The sequence below is a fragment of the Glycine soja genome, unplaced genomic scaffold (assembly GCF_004193775.1).
Source record: "Glycine soja cultivar W05 unplaced genomic scaffold, ASM419377v2 tig00106303_1_pilon, whole genome shotgun sequence".
Classification (NCBI taxonomy): domain Eukaryota; kingdom Viridiplantae; phylum Streptophyta; class Magnoliopsida; order Fabales; family Fabaceae; genus Glycine; species Glycine soja.
The window spans coordinates 1,023-17,237 of NW_021144662.1; the positions used below are offsets into that span (position 1 = coordinate 1,023).

General features: G+C 36.7%; 2 protein-coding genes across 2 annotated transcripts; both read left to right on the forward strand.

Moving 5' to 3' along the window:
* The first annotated feature begins 2,528 nt into the window (after positions 1-2,528).
* Positions 2,529-5,531, forward strand: LOC114404759 (probable DNA-directed RNA polymerase). Its single transcript, XM_028367578.1, has one exon. It carries the CDS (start codon positions 2,529-2,531, stop codon positions 5,496-5,498), a length of 2,970 nt encoding a protein of 989 aa, XP_028223379.1. The 3' UTR covers positions 5,499-5,531.
* LOC114404760 (DNA polymerase-like) lies at positions 5,500-8,313 on the forward strand. Its single transcript, XM_028367579.1, has one exon. It carries the CDS (start codon positions 5,500-5,502, stop codon positions 8,311-8,313), a length of 2,814 nt encoding a protein of 937 aa, XP_028223380.1.
* Positions 8,314-16,215: the final 7,902 nt, after the last annotated feature.

Consider the following 16,215-nt stretch of genomic DNA (forward strand, 5'->3'; position numbering starts at 1 on the left):
CCTTACGAGTGAGCAGAAAAGGAGGAGGAAAGAGGCCCTGGCGAACCGTCATAATTAGTTAACAAGTGTAAGCTTCGCTGCCCGACAGTATGGAGTACTGACCACACCGAGGGACAGGCCCTGAAGCGAAGGACAGGAACGAGCGGAATCAATGTGTTCCAATTTCTGGCCTTGCATCGACCATCTAATGGACCATGGACTAAACGGCCACTGCCTGAAAGGACTATGTCCCGTGGACCGCCGCCCCCCACAAGGTACATCTCGCGCCTATGGGCCGCTATAACTATCCAAGAAGACACTCGAAACTGGAAGGATAAACAAACCCACCCGGTGGACTGCCGAGCTACAAGTCCCACGACACAGGAGCGGGATTCTCTAAAAAGCCAAGGTCGCGGGTGGCCAAGAGGGCCCACTTGGAGACTTGGGATCTCAGCAGGAAATGCGAAGGTTGCTTAAAGCCGGCCGATAGGCGAAAGAGAATCAACTAGTTTAGTTCTGATCTGAGTAGGCTTATCTTATAATAGGGAATACTCTAACCCTGGGAACTGGGGCCTGGCCAAAGTCCAGGGTGGCTCAAAGTTCGATCAAGGAGATCCCTGTCCTGTGCCCTATTCACTAAGAGGGGGTAACCTTGGGCAATACCAATCCATTTTTGGTTTCTATAAGCCCGGGGGGATTTATTATCCAGGGAATACTCCTCCAGGTTATAAAGCCCACTAGGACTACTAAGGTGGGTGGAAAAGCCTGGATGAGCACTCCACTACTTAATCTACTGGCGTGGCGTTTCCGTATGTTTTTGATCAATAGAACAGGAAGAGGAGGAAAAAAAAGCTTATGATGAGCATCTATTTGGTCGATTAATCATCCCTTGCATCATCCTTACACCGTTCTCTTGTGTCTTTCTTTCTCTTTCGATTTGTTGGGTTTTTCTAAGATCCAAAGTCTTCTTTTACAGACTGGCCTTCGCGCTCTTTTTCGGCTTGTGGGTTGGGAGGTTCCCCTCATGATTATTCTTTGTGTTCTTTCGGGCCTCGAATCCAGGTATACGTTGCACATGATGGATCCAGCAGGAGGTCAGCCTGCTGCCAATCTTGCAGCGGAGCAACCCTCAAACGTGCCTTCAGGCGCATCGACCTCGGGCTGGAGAAGTTTCGAAGAAGGTGTTTTGTTAGAATCTTCAAACGAATCCAGCGAAGCGAGCGTGAATCAGCAGCCTGTGATTCCCGAACTTGAACCTCCGCTTCTCGATGACAACACCCGGCGAGCAGAGCTCGCTGTTCGATTGAGGGCGAATTGGTGGGGATCGCTTATAACGAGCGAATCCTCGACTCCTTCTCCGGAGTCAACTTGCAATCGAAAGGCACATAGAGGCCGCACTTGTGGCGGACGGATATTCCCCTCAAGTAGTCTTTGAAAGAAGACATATGATTACGCGGGTTATCTGACAAAAATTGCCAATTTTGGTACAAGGCAAAGCATTCCCTATCAGCGGGTGATCCGAGCCGTCCATAACTCTCATCTCTTTTTAGATTAGATATTCTCTTTTTCTTTCAATAGCCGGCAAAATGACTACAGGATCATCGGTCTACTCTACCTCAATTCACCATTTCGAACTTTATACAGAAGGTTTTTCCGTACCAGCTCCTTCTACCTATACCGCTGTTGAAGCACCTAAAGGAGAATTTGGTGTCTTTCTGGTCAGTAATGGAAGCAATCGTCCCTACCGTCGTAAAATAAGAGCACCTGGCTCTGCCCATTCACAAGGACTCGATTCTATGTCCAAACATCACATGCCAGCAGATGCGGTCACCATCATAGGTACTCAAGATATTGTGTCTGGAGAGGTGGATAGATAGGACTACGTCTTGCTCAATCAGGACGCTAGCTTTATTGCGAGCCAAAAACCTTGTTTGCGGCATTCCCCTGGTCAAAATAGATAAATTATGGAATTCTCTGTAAGAGCTGCGGAACTAACAACTCTATTAGAAAGTAGAATTACCAACTTTTACACTAATTTTCAAGTGGATGAGATCGGTCGAGTGGTCTCCGTTGGAGATGGGATTGCACGTGTTTATGGATTGAACGAGATTCAAGCTGGGGAAATGGTTGAAAAAAGACATACCAACTACCAACCTACCTTTAGGGAATAATATCTGGGACGCGACCCTACTCCAGGGATACTAGACCTTTCAGTTGGGAGTCTTTTAGCACTCAATGCTGTCTGGCTCGTACCGATGTCATGAGTGTCTTATTTATGAAAGACAGAAGTGTGACAAGAAGTGCAGTAATGGTACGGGTTACAAACAGAACAGACATGCGCCAACTGAGGGGAATAACTAGTCAAGGTGCGACACACGCCAAAGATGGCGGCAAATGACCTGTATTATTACCCGAAACAAACAACAAACAAAACAATGTTGACGACTCGTCAATTTAAATGTATGCTGGAGAAGCATAAATTATTTTTACTTCCGGTTCGATTTCAATCTACTTCTAACTGGATTTCTCACTTTGCAAATACATTGGATATGCCGGAAAATAAAAGCGAGAATCGTGCTAAAATAGAAAGTTTCTGGGAAGGTGCTTTAAAGGATATTTACGAAGAAACACTAATGTATGATAATAATGATGTGGTCCACAGTCCGGATGAATGTGTTGATCCTGAAACACGAAAAATAAAAGTCCCTAAATCAGAGTTTGTTAAGACATATAAAAATAGCGTCTTTTCTCTTCTGGACCGTTATAGATATGAAAATAATGATGCACAAACATTAGAATCGCTTCAGAGAGAAATTGAGGATCTGACTTTGAACTTCTCTGAAGATAGTATTTATAAAACTAGTCCTAACATTATGGTAATGTTAACTAAAAACAACTTGCCAAGTGCTAAGGAATTCCTTCGTGGAAAGTATCTTATGGATAAAGAATATCCCGGCAGAATGACCATTTATGCAGAAAGTCGAAGTGGTGATAGTCTAGAAACCAGCGGCTCAGAGCTATCCGACGAGGAGAATAAAAATCTAAGATGTGTACTATCTGAAAGTGATAAGTCGTTGTTGGTAGAGTTAGGCGAGCACTCCATTGAGTGCCTACTGGTTCACACCCTAGGCCATCTGTTTAATCTGGAAAATATTGTCAGTCTTGCTAGTTTGGTTGATCGTATAGAACGCAATGTAAGGGATTATGCCTCATCGTCAACATTGTATTATAATAGTAGGGTATGTAATCTAAGTATGGATGCTGCTGATAAAGGTACTAAAGCATCTAAAACTAGAGCTTATCCCTTTGGTACAGCATTAGTTGAATTTTTAGTGAGTCGTGGTCTATTGCGCTTAGTAACATATAATGTTGATTTATTAAATTTCTCTGATGATAGTGGTCCAAAGACTGTTGTCAAAAAGGGCCATAATTACTATAGGAGCTCTTTAGTATATGCCGAATGCTTGTTTAACCCCGCATTACTTCCTATAAAGTTAAACCTACCTATGGTATTTCCACCTAAAGATTGGGAGCCCCACAAACCTGAACAGAAACGTAAGTTGTTACATATATCTGATATATATGGTGGTTATTTAAGCAACCCTACGGGCCAAATCTACAGCACTCAACGGAGTATGAGTTCTCCCGATGCGAAGAATTTCTTCATCTATTTCGGTGAAAATAAGTATCAAGAAAGTCATAATAAGCAAAATAAGTTTTGTACTAGCATCAGTAGCTTACAGCGTCAATCCTTTAAAATAAATAGTAATTTCCTTAATTTTATATTAGAAAATAGGGAATTATTAGAAGAATGTGGCTACTTGATGCCCGAATTTCTTTCAAAGGTAATACTAGCCCATGCCTCCAGGAAACTTAGAAGTCATTTTGAAAAGAATAAGGATATTCAAACAATATACAAATTTAGTGATGTGTACGCTCTATTAATAAAGAATATGCAGCGGGCACGTTATGAGTGTACGATTTTAGATCTGGCAAAGGCCTACTCTGGATATTCTTTATATTTTCCAGCATTTATTGACTTCAAAGGTCGAATCTATCGCAGCGGCATCTTTCACTTCCATGAGTGGGATTTAGCCCGAAGTCTACTATTAATAGATTGTAAAGATAATATAGAATATTCTTCCCCTGAAATTAATAATTATCTAAATATGTATCTAACCGCAACTGCATTCCTCTATCAATCATATAAATATGAGGAGGATGCTCTAAATGATATAAATAATAAATTATTACCATTACCTAATCTAGAGTGTAAAGAGAACTTTAAAACGTATTTAAAGACTTTAGTGATAGAATCACGGATGGCTAAACGGCCATTCCAATATTTATCTAATATTTACCTATTATCATCATCGGATTTAATGTCTTTCGTTGATCTGTATAATTGTGTTCCTGTAACTCAGGATGCTAGCGCTAGCGCATATCAACTGATGGCTTATTTCCTCCTGGATAAGAATTTTGCGAAACTAACAAATCTTTTTGATACCGGCAGCGGTGAGATATTTGACATCTATTCTCACATGAGAATTGAATTAATTTCATTCATCAAAGACTCTCTTAGTGAGGAGAATCCTGAGCTATGCGCAATTTTGGATAGGGTCCTAACTAGGAGTATAGTTAAGCAAATATATATGCCAATTATATATGGTAAAACAGCTAATAGCACAACTAAGGATCTTATAGTGAGTCTTTGCCAAGATCTCTTGCCAAAAGAATGTACTATACTGTCGGTTCTATGCTTCAAATTTTGGCAAGAAAAATACAGTTTTATGTATTCGTTTATCCAGCTGATCAGCCTGGTAGGTCGGGTATGCTCTTACCTAGATCGACCAGTCTTGTACAGCACAGAATATTTTAGCACATCCCAGGATTATAAAAAGATGGAAAAACACTCAGTTAGAGTCTTCAACTCTTACTTGAAAAAGGCCCATAATGTCACACTCTCGTTTCCCTCAAAAGAGCGGGATAAGAGGAAAAGTGGGGTATCCACATTCGTTAACTTCATTCATCAAAAGGACGCGCAAATTGCTATGTCTATTGCCTTCTATGCGAACTCATATAATATACCTCTGTACACAGTTCACGATAACTTCATAACAAATATACATTATTTTAAATATATATCTAAAATCTATCTACATGTCATAAAGGAAATGGGGCCCCCTCTTAAAATCATTAACCGCTTTATTTATAAAAATATTATGGAGCCGGCTATAGCGAAGGGCCTCTATAATAATGTAAAAGGCTACAATTTGAAGTCTTTTGATGAAAGGATCATACCAGAGCCTATTTTAGATGAGTTCTTAAAAATTGGACTCATTTCTCCAGAAGATGTCACGAATGCAGCTGGTTTAAAAAAAATAAACAATAAGTTGAAACAAAGATATCAACTCTATTGTAATGCGGTCTGCGGATCTAATAAGAAATTTGATGATCATTTGTTTAAATGGAATAGGTTTAGAGATGCCCTGATTGGGGAAAATTGTATACATTATTAAAATGTTATTTAAAACCCATGGGGTAAGGCATAATGTTCCGTACACGACATACAGTCGTACTAGATCAACTTCAACATCTATCTTATTGAACCGGATTCAGTCCAATTCTAGTAAAACATTTATATTCCCGCACCCTAAGTTACTAATTCCGTCTTTGGAGTATAGAGAACCTGTATCGGTCCAGGATACAGCCCTCCTCAGCCATAGTGTGATGTCTCTCTTAGTAAGCTATGTTTATCCTGTCTTATTAGGGTACGCGAAAGCTAATATCATATTCTATTTTAAAAATAGAGAAGTAGGTGATATCGCTAAACCACTAAATAAACAGTCTATTCCCTTAACGTTTGATGATGGTAGTCCTATTTCTAAGTCAGAGATATATGCTAGTGTGTTTAGTAGTATATTTAAATTAATAGAGATTTATGACGGTTTTGGGGTTGTTAGAATAGCTATTCGAGCACATTTTGAAGAAAATATCCCCGGCCCTCTTCAACCTTTAAAAGAGGAGTTGCTAGAGGAGGCTCTCTCTGAATGCATTAAGCCATCTTCTGGAGAAATCGATATTAGTAATTTACCTGTTAAAAGTCTTAGTTCTACTTCTCGAAAGTACCCTAAGAATATAACCGTTCCAAGGAAATCGGGCAATATATCCCTGAGGCCGTTCTTGGTGGCCGATACTGAGACCATAATTAACAAAAATAGTCAACATGTACCCTATGCGGTCGGTGTCATGGTTGTTAATCCGGGGATTCCCGTTAGTAGGCGTGAAAGGATCGATACTTACTTCAGCGAAGATTACTCTTCAAGAATCTTCCCAACCTTTGAAGAAAGGAGCTGCCAAATGCTCAAATCATTTATCTTTAGGGTCGCGGCTATTACTCGACAAAATAGGTCTGCTAAAACAATCTACTTTCATAATTTAGGTCGATTCGATGGCATTTTCCTACTTAAGCACCTTGCATTATATCATCCTAATTACACGGTCACCCCCCTTATGAGAGACAATAGACTCTACGAGGTAGCTGTCTATTCTAAAAAAAGGCTATTATTTACGTTCCGAGACTCCTTACATCTACTCCCCGGCAAACTAGATGACCTTGCTAAGAATCTATGCCCTGAGTTGGGTTCTAAAGGATCTATTTCCTATGAGGATGTAAGACTTGAAAGTCTTAGTATTATGAAAGAGAGTTTGTTAGAGTATATGGAGCAGGATATTCTTCTGCTAGGGGGAATTATGCAGTCCTTCCAGGACATATATTATAAGGCTTACCAGGCAGACATAGTAAATAAGCTTACAATAGCCTCACTGGCTCTAAGTCTATTTCGTGAAAAATATTACGATTACAATAAGCACCGTATCCACATCCCTAATCAGAATGAGGATACATTTATTCGGCGTGGATATTACGGTGGGCATACCGACGCATACTTACCATACGGTACTAATTTATACTATTATGACGTTAACTCTCTCTATCCTTTTGTTATGAAGGAATTCTCAATGCCTGGGGGTACACCAGTCTGGCATTCTGATTTAGAATATATGACATTAGATAACATGTTTGGGTTCATTGAAGCATATGTAGAATGCCCAAAAAGTATAAAGAAACCATTTCTTCCCTATCGGGATAATAAGGATGGCACTCTTATCTTTCCTACAGGCACCTTTGTTGGGGTTTACTATAGTGAGGAGCTCAAGTATGCTAGAGACATAGGCTACACTATAATACCAATTTGTGGATACCTCTTCGAGGAGATGGAAAGTCCATTCAAGGACTACATTAATTCTCTCTTTGAAAGCAGATCCAATGCTAAAAAGAAGGGAAATAACGCCCTATCTTTTGTATATAAATTACTAATGAACTCATTATATGGTAGATTTGGCATCAATCCTCAAAGCACAAAAACCGAGATGTGCAATAAATCTAAACGTGACCGTATATTTAGACGCCCTGAGTTTATAGACGATGTCTTTATTAGAGAGGATCTATACATGGTATCTTATCTAACCAATCCGGGTAAGGGGCCTTCTTATTGGGACCCCCCGAAGAACTCCGCGGTACAACTAGCCGCAGCGATCACTGCCGGCTCAAGGATCTATATGTACAAGTATATTTCAAGAGAAGACTGCTTATATACAGACACCGACTCTATTGTCCTTGGTAATCCACTTCCGGAGGAAGATGTTTCCTCTTCTGTATTAGGTAAATTTAAATTAGAAGATAAGATCTTGGAGGGATTCTTTTTAGCACCTAAATGCTATAGCTATACCACAGAAGAGTCAGATGGCAATAAGAAGGTCTATAAGTACAAGGGACCGGGTAGAAATGTTATAACTCCAGAATGGTATAAAGAACAGTACGCCGACCCTTCCCGAAGTCTGATAAAGAAGGTAACTTATCAATTTCGACCCGATTGGAAAGAACTCTCGGTTAAAAAGAAAGAGAGTACAACCACTCTTAGAACTCTCAGTAACTCCAAGAGAATACCTTTCTTTAATGAAAAAGGTAAGTATGTAAGTACAGATCCACTTGATATCGATGACTTGTCATCTCTAAATTACATTGGAACAAAACTATTAGAAAGTTTTAAAAGGAAAACAGCTATTTTAGAAAAAGAGAATTCGGCTCTTTCTCAGAAATTACAGAAGCTGGAACAGGAAAGAGGTATAATAGCCCAGCGGAGAGTAGAAGAAGGAAATAATACCGAAGATAATAATACATTAGAGCAAAATAATCCTAAAAGGGCTGAAGATACTATCAATGGAGATCTATTGGATCCAGATACGATGCCGCGGGATAAAAAGCCCCCCTGATAATGGTTGTGGATAAAAGATATATATACAACATTAGATAAAGGCCCAGGAGTGAGGAGGAAATAGAAAAAGGTCGCCGACTGCTACTAAGAACCTAACAGAACTTTGTTGCGTGAGTAGGATGAATACCTATAGTATGATTTGTTGCTGTCACTAGACTACTCGAAAGAATTCATACCCCCAGCAATCAAACTACTGCGCGAACAAGCAACGGATTGAGCCGTTCCAATCCTCTCCCTATGGCGGGAAGTGCAGAATTCATTGATTACTGCTTTCTTTTGAATCGGAACTATTCGAACATCTCGTACTCAATCATATAACCAGACTTTTAGTAAAGTACAGAAGGAAAAAGAAGGAATTTCTGAACTTCATTAAGGTAGCTTGCTTACTTAGTGCTTGCGAAAAGGTAAAACACTTCCTGCTTCAAGGCTGGCTAATGATAATAGATAGATATCTTCTTCTAGGGGAGCTAGTCTTAGTGGCGGTGCACCCAGTGGGAGTTGCAATTCAAGTTGCAATCTCTTCTTCCTGCCAGCGAGTTAGAAGTTCTTCCCTTTGCTGGTGCTTGAGTTGGATTGGATGAGGATTGAGGATTAGCAAGGATTCTCCAGCAATTTTTAGGTTTTACCTGGCAAGTCTAACTAGATCTTTATCTCTTGCTTGCTTTCATTCTTTAGCGTTTGAATGCATCAATTCAATAAGGTCTTTTGTTAGGGAATTTCCCAACATCTTTGTGAAGGTCTCAATTGATTTTCTTGCAGTCATAAGCTTTGTAAGAGCTGGTTTATGATAATTGACTCTAGTAACTTGAAGCAGAATCTCGTTCACTCCCCCGGCTGAGTCAAATGATTTGTGACAACAGAGGGAAGAGCCTATCAATAAGGGTCGTATGCTGACTATTTTGACATACGAAATCACCAAGTACATATGTGCTTTAATACCAGATGGGGAAAGGGTCACTGATTACGACCTTACTGCTATTATTAATAAATAATATCTTTTCAATGTTACACCTACAGGTAAGGTACCCTCCCCCTCGCGAAATAGAATAGATTTCGCCTCTCAAACCTATCTTCCCCAATAAAGCATAACAACTCTTTTCAGAGAAAAAGACATCATAAATATCAGCAGTTGCTACGAAGACCTCATGGGAAAATCGTCTAAATCTTATTTCTGGAAAACATTTGACAAACTCCCGATCAAATAAGTCCATTAATACAAAGTTGAATAGCAATCTGGAAACCTCTCCAAGAGGAGGAGGAATATCATCAGACCCTACTAAAACTTTATCCCCATCCTTTGTATAGATAGGTAGCTCAAGTAAAGAACTTACTAGTCTAAATACATAATCATTATCGCCAACAAAAGGCTTAACGGCTTTTAAAACCAGTGCTTTAGTAATCACTGATGTTGATGCGGACATATCAACCTTATACATCATATCAACATTATTCATATCTTCAAGACTCTGGAGAAAAGCAGGAAATCTATCCATTAGTCGAATTCCATTTTGGGGCAAGGAACCATAAATAAGACGATGCAAGGTAGCAGACAGGCCCATTAATACTATTTGATCCATAATATTGGACGCCTTTATTATAAATATACGTTCTGGATTTCTTTTATTTACATGTATATGAATATCCGGATAATCAGGTAATATATCTTTTAAAAGCTTATTCATATCTCCATCTAAACAAGTAAAGTACTCTAGCGGGCCAACCTTGTAAGAACTGTTTTCAATTTTTTGTAGAATGATAGACAATTGGAAAGGTGTAATACTAGGTATTAGATTCTCTGCTTTAAGGTAATCATGTACATAACGTATATCCTTAGATAGCTGTAATTGTAAATTATTGTCTGTAGAATACTTTCTCCTAAATAAATAGATAAGAGGATGATAGGAAATAGGCACATTTAAAAGCATAGCATTCCTCGAGTTGTTCCGATACAAAGAATAAGAAATATATAACAATTGGTTGTTCATCATAATATTTATCTTCATACTATAACTTCTCCGCAGCATGGGTTAATCCCAAATGTAAATAAGATGGCAACTGCTAGTCCTAAGCTAACACCGATAATAATAGATTTATTAGAATCCGGTATTTCAATATCCATATCCATGAAGGGCCTATCTTGAGCAAATGCCTGTGACAGCGATGCTGCTGGATTATTTACGCCCTCAATTAAAGTCATTTTATTAAAGCCCGGTATAACATGAGCATCAGGATTAGTAAAGATAGTATCATAATTCTCAATAGGACTAAATAGGGTATTTAATCCTTCAATTGGCATATTGATACCATCGCCAGGTACGAAGCCATACCATACAGTACAACCAATACCCATTTGGACCAGGATTAAGAATCGACCATAATACCCCTCATTAAATGTAATTACTTCAACCAAGACACGAGATGCCAGCGACTCCATACTATTAGAAACAGAGTCAGAAATACCCTTTAACTTAAGTAATGGATTGCTGTTAAGACTACCTTTTGTTAACGATAAGCCTAGGCTATCTTTTAACTTTCTTAAACCCACTAAGGTATCAGGAGCTCGGAGATCTTTTATTAAGAATTCCCCTTGTCCTGGCATAAAGCGAAAGCCAATCGACATCATATAATTGTTTGCCTTTTCGGTTAAATTAATAATAGGGTTCTTTATATCAAAAAATGGTGCTTTAGTCATTTCAATAACATTACGAGTAAACGCCGATGGATTAGTACGAATCTTAAATCTTTCTAAAAGAGATGCAGTAGGAGTCAGAGTAGAAACAAAACTATGATTACTTGAACTAGCACTGCTATCTTTCAAAGACAGATTACGAAATTTATCAGTTATAGTAAATACATCGTAGTTCTGTTCTATTTTAGATAGAACTTCGGGAACAGCTGATAGACCAATACGCTTCATAATGTTTTGTTTGTTGTTTGTTTCGGGTAATAATACAGGTCTTTTGCCGCCATCTTTGTCGTGTGTCACACCTTGACTAGTTATTCCCCTCAGTTGGCGCATGTCTGTTCTGTTTGTAACCCGTACCATTACTGCACTTCTTGTCACACTTCTGTCTTTCATAAATAAGACACTCATGACATCGGTACGAGCCAGACAGCATTGAGTGCTAAAAGACTCCCAACTGAAAGGTCTAGTATCCCTGGAGTAGGGTCGCGTCCCACATATTATTCCCTAAAGGTAGGTTGGTAGTTGGTATGTCTTTTTACCCGTCTGGAAGGAATCAAAGACTTATTTATGGATGAGGTCTTCGGGAGTTTAGTTCCTGGGATGACCCATAGCTCTTAGTCCCTTGTTTCGGTGGTTGGTCTCTACCCTTTTCTGTCTCTTGGCATCTTCCTCTTCTTTATATTCTAAGTGGGCCAATCCGTCCAGTACCTATGTCCATGAGAAACCAGAAATGTAAGTACTCTAAAAACTTGTTCAATTAGCTTGGCTAATTGCTTTCCTTTAGCCTGAAGGGTATTAGATCGAGCTTTTTTACGGGTCTAGCCTAGCACCATAGCCCTTCTCTTGCTGCTTGGCCCGCCTTGAATCATTCCCCTATCATTTGAAATGGTATATGTTGGAGAAGGTAAGGTGAAATCTCCTATGCCTATGATATTACATCTGTTAGTCCACATTTCTTTATGAGGGAAACTGGCCCATAGCCCTCTCGTACAAGGCCTAAAACGGATGAATCAAAGCCTATCATCTCAGCCTTTCCAGCTGCCTAATCCGATAAGCCTGAACATGGTCCAAGGAGTTCTAACAATCGGGGGCCCTTGCTTTAGTGAGTTTCCCTCAAGGTATTTTTTAACTAGTCCATGCCATAGAATTTAGTTCTAAGGCTTTCTCCAGCCAGTACTTTTCCTCTCATGGAAGGTTTTTCATCTATTCCTTTCCTTCTCCTTTATAGTCTATACCAGCGATACTTATTTTAATTTTTAATCATTGCAAATCATGTTTATTTTGCTTTTGGCCTTTATAGGGTTTTAGATAGCACTTTTTCAATATCAAAAGTGTTATCTAAAGTGTTTTAAGGACTAAAAATAAAATAAACGTAATTTTCAAGAACTCAAAACAAATAAGCAATTTTGCAAGGACAAAATAAAAAAAATGTAAAATTGCAATGACTAAAAATATATTTAAACTTTTTATTTAAATAATTTTCCACAATAGGAGACATCATTAGCTCTTCCACTTAAGCCTCATTCATTCATTGTGATAAATTGTTATCATAACTAGATAAGACATAGGAGTTTAAACAAAATTGTTTAGAAGTTAGTTTTAAATGTTTAAATTTTAATATATATTTTAATAAAATAATTATCAAAAGTAATTCGCTTATAAAACAAATATCTACTTGTCTTTTGTATGAAAGCGTATTACAAAAGAATAAAAATTTAATCCATGCTTTTGTATTATATTTTCAAAAGAAAAAGAATTGTCTTTTTCATAACTATATTTATAAAAACAAATAACATTTTATAAATAATAAAATGTACTTTAGTATAATATCATTTGCATTTTGAAAATTTTAAACAATAATATAATAACATTTTATAAATATACTATATAAATAAATAGATAACAAACTCATGGAAACAACCTAATTATAATTGCATAGTGGTCATTAAATAAATTATTATTCTAACACCAGGCTTTAAGTTCTAGTACAACTAGTGCAAAAGATAACATGTATGGACAAGTCTACAAAGTGTTAAACATCCCTTATCATTTGGTGAAGAACTAACTATCCACGTTATTAGACAAGAGAGTTCCCATTCAAATTGTCATTCCAAGTTTGACCAATGGCCTATAATCGAACATTTAAAATAGCATCTCATTCTAAGCCACTATTAATATCAAGTGATATATAGACCTACAAATGACACCATTTCTTGGCTTAGAATCCAACATGGTAACTTCAATCTCATTTACTAAAGGTCTATCTTTTAATATCTAGATGACCTCGCTATTATACTTTGTCATGGATACTCATGTATTATTCAACTTTCTTTTAAACAACCCAGATGTCCAAGTTCCTTTTCCATGAAAATAAGTACATTTGGGTTATTCAAAAGATAGTTGAACAATACAAAAGTATCCATGACAAAGTAAAATATGAAGTACACTAAATATCATAATAAGTAACATTTGTGGTAACTTAAAAAATACATATTTCTTACATATTAAATAGATAGTAAACTCATGGAAAAACTTAACTATGTAATTCCCTAGTGGGCATTGAATCACTAACTCTTCAGCAATGCTATAAAAGGTCATTCAATTACAACTAATTCGAAACAGAGCGTCTCTCGACAAGTCCAATAATCTTAAACATCTCTTATCATTTGGCAAAGAACTAATTGATCCTTATAATTAGGAAAGAAAGAATTTTCCATGCAAACAACCCATCCAACATTCATGAATTGCCTAGAATCAAATATCATGACTATTGCCTCGTTATACTCCTTTCGCAATATCAAGTGATGGATCTACAAAAGACATTCTCTATTTCACACTATTAGTACTAACATGACTCTTTATGGCATTGTAGAAGAACTATTGTGATTAAATACCACTATGCAGTTATATAATTATGTCATTTCATGAGTTTTGTATTTATTTAATATGTGAGAAATATGCATGTATTTTTTCATGTCACTAGTAATGTATTATGGTATCTATATAAACATCTCATTTTTCTTGTTTTACGTTGTCATGGATACTTTTATATTATGTCATGCTAGAAATAGTGATAGAGTTACATGAATATCCCAAATGTGTTTCAATGGAAATGGAACATATTTGGGTTATTCAAGTAACTCTATCACTATTTCTAGCATGACATAATATAAAAGTATCCATGACAACGTAAAACAAGAAAAATGAGATGTTTATCTAGATACCATAATACATTACTAGTGACATGAAAAAATACATGCATCTTTCTCACATTAAATAAATACAAAGCTCATGAAATAACATAATTATATAACTGCATTTGGGTTATTAAAATTAAGAAAGTTGAATAATATATACAAAGGTATCCATGACAAAATAATTAAAATAAGAATAATAGGAGACAATAAAGATATCATTATATAAGCCTTTGGTCAATGAGACATGTTACCATGTACGACTCTAGGCCTAGAAATAATCTCATGTGTGTGTCCTAAAGTGAATCAGTCGATCACTAGAAAGGGAATTGAAACAATGCATGCCAATAGAAGAATCGTAGTTGATTCAAGAGAGGAAAATAGTTTGTCCAATAATATCACTCATGAGATGGCTAAACAATCAAACTTCATACCTAAGCCACAACAAAAGCCTTGATGGTGTAAATTTAAAAGTTATGGAGGAAAGTTCAAAATTTGAAAAGTTAAAGATAAACTCACTTGATCAAATAGTCAAAGGTAAGAGATTTGGTCAACTCATTAGTGATATTGTGGTAAATATGTTGAACTTTTTACTAGATAGAAAATTAGAGTTTTGATTGCACAAGTAGCTTGCTAATGAGTTTCTACGGACATTAATTAGTGAAATTGAATGTTTTAAGGTAATTAGTGATTTAAAAATTTAATTAAGATGATTAAAGATAACTAAGTCCAATTTAAATAGTTAATTCTTTTTATAGCTTAATTCATTTCATTGATTGTGAAAATGACTTATAAGTCAAAAATAAATTATAGGACTAAGGAATTTAATAGATTTTTTTTATTAAAATTCAATTCAAATAAATTGAACCTTTAAAAATTAATTAGAGATGTCCCTAATTTAAAAACTAGTTTAAGTGTTATTGGTGACCCAAAGGGACTAAATTACACAAATACCCTAATCCTAGAAACCATAATCCTAATTAGGCCTCGTATTAGTCCAATTAAAATGAAAACATAGACCCTAGGTCCAAGAGAGACATTGATCCTAGCTAGCTAGGGAGGGGTACTTTAACTCATAATTTGTTTTTTCTCTCTCCCACTTTATGTTTTTGTGACTCATTCTCTCTTATCTGCCTCTCCAACTTATCCCAAATGCTTCAACTTCTCACTACCATTTTAAACTTGGCAGATCCTATGGTGCCTAAGCTGCACAGGTCTTGCATTGTGTTTAAGTGAATATGGATCATCAAACGTCTTATGCGAAAAATGTGTGGCTACAATTTCAATAACTGCAATTTCAATAACAAAGCCAGATGCAAGGGTCCTGAATGCTAGCCCAAGTTTTGTTAAAACAATCATGTGAACCCACTTTCTATTCTCAAGTTACAATCAATTAACTTTGCAAATTTAAGTCAATTAATATATAAATTCAAAAGTTTTTAAATGTGTTTTGAAATTGATCTAAAGTGATTGTTTTTATCTTGGTTCTTTACAAAACCGATGTAAAAAATTAATTTTCTAAATCAGTTTAGAGAACTAATTAGAATGGATCTAAAAATTTCACTTTTCGAATTGGTTTGGATTCCAATCGATCAACTCTCTAGATCAATTAAGAACTTAACCTATCTGGAACTTTCATTTTCTACTCATAAAATGTCATTTGTCACCATTAAAATACTTTTAGTATTCAAAACACGATGAGTATAAATTAAAATTTCACACCAAATAGCGTGAGAGAAATGCATATATGTGAATTAAAAGCTTACACTATGGCGATTGCAGGATATGCTTAAAGTGAAACACAAAGGAAGGGAATACACCTGAACTGCACGACAATTTTTTAAGCCATTCGGATCTAACACATCATAGGATTTTTCTAGCCATCACTGTGACTCAAACCTGTAAAGTCAAGAAAAGCAACCTTAACATTTTAACAAAAATTACAAAAACATGATGAACTTATGTCATTTATAAAGTATCTACGTTCCTTATGCGCAGTGGAATGAGTAAATATAACATA

Bases quoted from the DNA above. Each gene is read 5' to 3' on its own strand.
- LOC114404759 (XM_028367578.1), top strand. From the start codon at position 2,529: ATGCCGGAAAATAAAAGCGAGAATCGTGCTAAAATAGAAAGTTTCTGG.
- LOC114404760 (XM_028367579.1), top strand. From the start codon at position 5,500: ATGTTATTTAAAACCCATGGGGTAAGGCATAATGTTCCGTACACGACA.